The sequence below is a fragment of the Prunus avium genome, chromosome 6, assembly GCF_965620075.1.
Source record: "Prunus avium chromosome 6, drPruAviu1.hap1.1, whole genome shotgun sequence".
Taxonomy (NCBI): Eukaryota; Viridiplantae; Streptophyta; class Magnoliopsida; order Rosales; family Rosaceae; genus Prunus; species Prunus avium.
The window spans coordinates 12,006,932-12,014,317 of NC_142289.1; the positions used below are offsets into that span (position 1 = coordinate 12,006,932).

General features: G+C 41.0%; 1 protein-coding gene across 1 annotated transcript; it reads right to left on the bottom strand.

The window, feature by feature from the left end:
• Nucleotides 1–136: 136 nt before the first annotated feature.
• On the bottom strand, nucleotides 137–7,017 carry LOC110773186 (ATP-dependent RNA helicase DEAH12, chloroplastic-like). Its single transcript, XM_021977690.2, has 3 exons — nucleotides 5,898–7,017; nucleotides 2,259–5,382; nucleotides 137–1,676 (listed from the first exon to the last, which is right to left on the bottom strand). The coding sequence occupies exons 1-3, from the start codon at nucleotides 6,732–6,734 to the stop codon at nucleotides 463–465; spliced, it is 5,175 nt and encodes a 1,724-aa protein (XP_021833382.2). The 5' UTR covers nucleotides 6,735–7,017; the 3' UTR covers nucleotides 137–462.
• Nucleotides 7,018–7,386: the final 369 nt, after the last annotated feature.

Genomic DNA, 7,386 nt, shown 5'->3' on the forward strand with positions numbered 1-7,386 from the left:
CTGTTGATAAATTGTGAGTCCTAAGAACAGCCCACACTTATGGGCGATTGAACTTAGCACTCCTATACTGAATACAAGAGCTTATTGGAGTTGAGAGCACTTGCCAGTTTACTGTTAAAACCAAGCACTAAAAATGTAGATCAACTCATAACATCCAAATTGGATGCGAAACGGAAACTTGGCTAGAATTCACTCAAGTTAAAAGTACCGTACAGAGAGGCCTTACCATTTATACATGTGTGAGGAGGATTGAGGAACCCTGTGACGAGAAGAAAATATAAATTAAAGAAAAAAATAAGGGCACACTAAGCAACTACTTTAACTTAAGCATCCCCAGCAACACCAGCTGTTATATATCTTTACCTATTCCATCTTTTTTCTACTATACAAACTGTGTATAGATTAATAGTACAAAGCTAAAGGCAGCAGCATATAAAGTAAACATGATGAGCACTTTGATATTCAAATGATGGCCATGTGAACACTCCTCAAATGGTCATAGCATTCATTGCTGGTTCCGTAAGACGCCAAGCACACCCAGCAAATATGCTTCCCACACCTACATTCTATATGGTTGCACCCATCTATCTTCTCAATTGTATACCTGCATACCGGGCAGCTCTTCACATGTTCTTTTCCTTTGCACCACTCCTTCAATGATGAATCTGGATCTTCCTTGAACTCCCGGTACTGCTCGCACGACAAGTATGGATGATATTCTAAATGGCACCGGGTACATGTCTCGGCATAACATGCACCACATACGAATGGTTCACCATCTGTCCCAGGAGCAGCTACCTGATACACAGACGAGCAGTCAGGAGAAGGGCAAAACCTGTAGATTCCCCCACTTGACGCAATAAATGACCCCAATGAGGCCCTAAAGAGCTCCTCCAGCTTCTCACTTGATAAGAGATATCTCAGATCATTGAACACAATAAGAGACCTGCAACCCTCGTGTGCACAGAACATTGGGAAACTATCTTGGTTTTTTATTGCAGACTCGCACTGCTCCACCAAACACAAACGACAAAATAAATGCCCACACACCGCAAGCCGGTATTCATCTTCAATCTCACACAAACATATGGGGCAATCAGCTTCACTATTAAACCTCTCAGTCGAACTTCCTGTCATCTGTGCAATCTCATAAATATTCTCTTCTACTTTCTGCTTCAAATCCTTGTTTCCATGAACGGAAATGACTTGACGGCGAACATTTAGACTAAAATCAGCCCCTGGTACCTTCTCTTTGAGCCCACGGAGGTCTGCCCCAAACCTGTTAACAACCTCTTTCATCAACTCAGGAGGTAAGGCACTACCTTGAAGTCGGATCTCAATCAGCTTATTTTCATGGAGTGTTAAAAGGGAGTCAACCAATTTCTGCTGGACCACACCAACTTGGTCTGAAGAACCAAAGACCTGTACACTGACGTTACGCCTGTCAAAAAGAATATAGGTTCCTGTCTCTCTCTGTAGTGAGTGCATTAGAGCGATGCCATCTCTGGAGAACAGAAGCTGTAAAATAGTTGGAGTGAGGCTGGCATGGTCTATTGTCTTCCCTTTCACAAGCTCCTCCACACGTCTTCTCAGGTCTGCAACTGTTTTTGTAGCATTGGCAGATATCTTCACTCTGTAGGAGCCATTAGCATTCCTATCTAAACTCCATTCTACACCTGTAAACAAGAAAAAACTCAAGATGGTCAAACACGCACTTCTATCTATAAGAAAACATACATGATGTTCTCAAATTTAGTCATAAGCATTATACAATCAGTAATAAAAATAAAAATAATATAAGAATGAATTAGCTGGTGCAATGCATAGGGTATTATATGCTTCCTAAGAATCAACAAATAAAGCTAAAGAGTGCAGTATATTTTTAAAAGCTCCGTCAAAAGGACAATTATGTAAGTTGACACACTTTCGCAAGGATGGAAAGAATTCAGTCCAAATGCATATCAAGTGCAAGACCATTTCCATGAAAGAAGGAAAAAAGGTAATTCACAGAACAAACAAAGATAAAGCAACTCCAAACCAACAAGACATGAAGGAGGATGAATAAAAATGAAAAAGTTGTAACCACAGAGAAATAAAATACAAAAAGTGAAGCAGAGACAGAAGAATATCCAAGTACTTATAACCACAGAAAAGGTTAAGATCAAATGAAATTCATTGATGATTAGCCAGAGAAAAGAAATATTGCATAAAATTGGAAAAGAAAATGCAGCAAGATCACTATATGCGACTAGAAGTACCATTTAGTTGAAAAAAACTTGAAAGTAATGAATCCAACTGCTTCTTGATCACAGGATAAACAGGGGCAGGGCACGATAGAGAGCTATGAAATAACTGCTGGCACTTCATCTTTTGCCATGAAAGGAACCCAGGCAATACTTTCCCTTCTAATTGTTCCAAAGCTTTTGCCGCCTCCAAGTGTAATCTTCCATCAAATGTAATCAAAGCTCTCATGAAAGCATTCTTTTGTTCAGGCTCGAAAACCTGAATGCTGCAGCTATTGTGGGAGTACCTTTTAGGCATAAAGGTTGATATTTCTTTTAGGAGAGCATCTTCACAAGCACCACATGGCGGATTTTCTACAGCATCTCCTCTCAGCAGAAAAAAATCCAGGATTCTCCTACTTGTAGCAGTCCTCAACACATCCAAAATTTCAGCCTCAGAAAGATCTTTTTCAAGTCCACTGATCACAACAGAATCCTGGGATCTTTTGCTAATTTCACAACGAACAATTCTTCCTCCTACTAAAAGGTTAAAAAAATCATTAACCATGTAAGCAACATCATCCACGTCACATTTGACAATTGCAATCCCCCTGCTTAGCCTGCGAGGCCAATAAACTTTAGCTCTAACAGCAGGGAACGACAACATTTTACGATCACCCCCAACCTGAGAAGGAATAACCTTCAGTATGGAGCCACTAAATTCAGATTCATTTAGTTCAACAGCTTTTTGAGCCACATCAGGACTCAAAAATGTTATCCTGGCCGACTTTCCTTTATCAACACTTTCCTGCCCAGTGCCAGTGAACTTATGAATAGCACATATACTACCAGAGGCATACTTTTCAAGCTCACTAAGTAACTCCTTATCATCCATGGAATCTAGTTTTGAATGAACTACATCAACAGTCAAACACCTTTTTTGAAGCTCCAGATGCTTGACCTCAGCACCAGCTCCAAACAATGCTATTGAGGGCAAGACACCAGAACCATGATACAAGCATTTCTCCAAACATTCATTTCTCATCCATTTTCGTTCACACTCCAAGGCATCATATACAAAGCTTGAAACCCTATCCATGTCATGCAAGGTGGCAAACAACGTAATCTCATTCTGATAATAATCTACTTTAATGTTGATACGTTCGTCCTTGCGAATTGACCTAACACGTGAAACAAGATGAAGCAGATAACTGTTGCCCTTCCCACAAAATCTTTTAAGCAGAGTACTGCCAAAACCAGTCAAAACTTTCAGTTGCAATTTTTGACTTTCCATCTTAGATACATCAAACAAAGGAGGAGGACATAGGGTAGACAAAGAGTTGAAATCAATGGAAGTGACGCAGACTAAATATTGATTAGAAATTGACAGGAGTTCACCAAATACTACCCAACTAGGTTTCTCACCAAATACTAACAATGAACACGAAGGATGCAACCGAACATGTTGCCCACTTAATGCCACTTCATAACCAAGTTGATCATGTCCCGAGAACATAGCAACATTTTCCACAAGGGAAGAAAGTATAACCTTTTTCAAATATTTATCACAATCATTTGATTCATGTGGACTCCAACACCAGGTACTAGGAATTATCATATTGAGTTCATGTTTAAGGCAAGACTCCAAATCCTTTACCATTTCTTGGCATCTCCTCATAGTTTTGGCATTAATGCTGTTTTCCCAACACCATGTGTTTTTCTTCTCTTGAGCCAAATTATCCCATGTCTTGTACACAGAGAGAAGGGTGAAGAGATCCCCATCACGATGGCAAAATTGCACCTTAAGGCAGTCTGATCTAAGTTTTTCTTCATCATTACCAACTCTACAAAATATACTACTGGAATTTGCCATTACAGCTGCAAGAACCAGGCCTTCCCTACGTAAGCTGTGGTTATAACAACCAAGGATTAATTTACCAAGCCGAGGCTCAACACCCAATTTAACCAAGTACCGACCGTCCTTAGTTAATTCAAAAACATCATCAGTTTGCTTCACAGCTCCTAACTGAATAAGGTTCCGCATGGCCATGTCAATAGCTTCAGAACAAGGTGCATCAATAAATTCAAAATCTTTTAAATTCTTGATGCCCAAAGCCAAAATCTTCAGAACTGCAACACCAAGGTGAACTCTATGGATCTCAGGTTCCTGGCAAGGAGGCATCGCCTCAAAATCATTTTTTGAGTAGAGTCTATAACATATCCCAGGTTCCGTTCTTCCAGCACGGCCACTTCTTTGATTAGCAGAACTCCGGCTGATCCTGCAAACTCTTAGAACATTCATGCCACTTCCAGGTTCAAATTTGCTTTCTTTAGCCATACCAGAATCAATCACATACTTTACCCCAGGAATTGTCAGAGATGTCTCAGCCAGATTTGTGGCGAATATAATTTTTCTTCTTCCAGGGTAGTTTTGGAAAACATTATATTGGTCTTCAAAAGTTTGTTTTCCATGCAGTGGCAGTGCAATTGCACCAGGTGCTATAAACTTCTGACAAGCCCATTCTACTTCCATCTGGGAAGTCAAAAAGGCAAGAATTGTCCCTTCTTTCTCTTTTTTGTGTACATCTGTTGCTACCCTCAGCACATCAGAAACATAGGAAGTAGCATCACTAGAAGTTCCTTCACTGAAAGATGGTATATATCTAACATCAACAGGAAAGCTCCTCCCCACCACATAAAAGATTCCACAGCCATAATAATAATTTGAAAGCACTTCTGCATCAGCTGTTGCAGACATTATAACAAGTCGTAAACTAGGTCTTCGACCTAGTAAACCTTTGATCAATGCCAAAAGGAGATCAGTATTCAAGCTCCTTTCATGAGCCTCATCAATTATGATGCAAGAAATCCCAGACATATTCATATCATTCATGTAGTGCTGCAGTAGACAGTGGTCCGTCATAAATATTACCTTAGAATTCAACTCCTGCCCTGACAAAAATGTCGGATTAAATTTTATTGATTTTTCTCTATAACACCCACTACTTTCTTGTGTAACCCTTTCGGCCAACGACGTGGCAGCAATCTTGCGAGGCTGAGTGCATACAATAGACTGCTCAGCAGCAATTCCAGAATCGGCAAGAAACTGCACCAACTGTGTACTCTTTCCTGAACCAGTTTCTCCAATCAACACCAGGACCTGTGCAAATTCTAGTTAAAAAGAAGACAAAGGAAAATCTGAAATGCCTATATTGCATATCTACCAAAAATGAAGCTCCTAGTTTTGAGCTTAAATAATTAATAAGTGCTTGAACAATAAATAAATAGCCTACAAGGCAGAAAGAAAAGCATATTATCAAATTATTCAGGTCTCAATACCGCTTTAGCATTTTTTTTCCTCAAATCATACAATGTTTCACGTGGATAAAGTGCTTAAAGCATAATATATACGGAAGCAAGAAAAACAAAAACAAAAATCAAGCGTAGTTTAACAAAGCTGGCCCATTCACCTGGCATTCCAGTATACACAATAAAAAATTAAAGTAATAAAGTTCACTCCCAAGAGATGCAAAGAGCCTTTAAAAAAACAAAAAAGGTTGCTAATCAAGAATGTCGACAAAAACCGGAGTGAAGAAGATTGCTAATCAAATCCAAAAGAAAACATAAAACCCAACTTGGAAAACAACTACACAACCAGATTTAAACACATTATACCTGCTGTGTAAGAATTTGCTGAAGAATTTGCTGCCGATAAGCGTAAATGGGCAACCCTTCCTCGAGTCTCTGGCACTCCCGAGCCATTATGCTCTGAATTCGATCCCAATCATAAACTTCACTTGAAAATTTAAACACTTGAACGCCTTCTTCACCACACTCCTCCAACCCGTTCCCATCAAGATAAGCAAGCAAACAGTTCATCGCCGACTTGAACTCCCTAATCTTACTCTCCACCAATTCCATTTCGCATTTACTCCTCCTCTTATTCTGAGCTAAGTCATCCAGAGTCCAAACAGAGTTTGGCCTCAGAAGTAACTTCGAAACTCGCTCAAATTCCTTAGACAACAGGGCCCGCTTCGCCTCCCACTTCTTCACTGCTTCCCCGTCGATCAATTTCTTAATTCTTTCGGTGAACAAGCCTCTGAGCCGGTCCTGGAGCTCCTCGAGATCGGACGGCACAGAAACAAACCGGTTCAACTTCGGTGACAGATTATGAACCCGGTCGAGCCGCGATTCCCAAAGACAAACAATGGCCTCGAGCGCGTGGACCCATTGTGTGTAGAACAAGGAGACCACTATGACATTAGAGGGAGAGAACTCGACTCTTTCGGGCTTGAACTTGCATTTAGCGATCACGGCGTCGATGTCGGCTCTCCGGTGGTTACGTTGGTCGGAGAGGAGCTCGACGATGAAGCTCGGGGGCCTGGGAGGGGGTCGACGGCAGCAGTAGTCCGGCGGGTAATTGGGTTGCCTGGGACGGTACCGGTGGGGAATTTCCGGCTGCTGAGGTTGGCGGAAAGTGGCGCGAGGGTATGGGCCGCACGACGATCTCATGGCATCGAGAGCGACGACAAAACCCTAGAGAGAGAGAGAGAGAGAGAGATAGAGAGAGAGTGAGAGAGTGAGAGAGGGAAACGGAGAAAGGTTGGGGCTTGAGAAAAGAGTGTATGAGAATTTCAATCTTGAGGGCAATTGGAAATGGTTGAGATGTTACAGACGTGGCGGGTAAAGACTATATAAGAGCAGAGAAGAAGAAGAAGAGAGTAGAGAGAGAGAGTGGGGGTTTGGTGAGTGGAAGTCACCGCGCTAGTCAATTAATGCTCTCTCTCTCTCTCTTGACACCAAATTGCTTTTTTGTCGGGTTTTTCATAGATTATGGAAGATCTAAGGGTCCGTATTGTACCAATTGGAATTGAAGGGTCTTTGTGACTTGGGGACTAAGTTTGGTGTTTGTAGAGCCTTCTATTCTTTTTTCTTATAGAGAATCAATAAAGTTGTTCGCAATCCACCAATAAGTATTTTTGAGTACATACGAGGAGTGGGATAGTGAGCATGATTTATGAGTGTGTAGAGAAGTTTTTAAAGGATTGATCTCGTATTAATAGTTTATAGATTTTATGCACATGCATGATGTACACGTGAACAATGATCATGATTTTACGTGCATCAATGGTTGGTAGCATATACACCCATGCATGATACACAC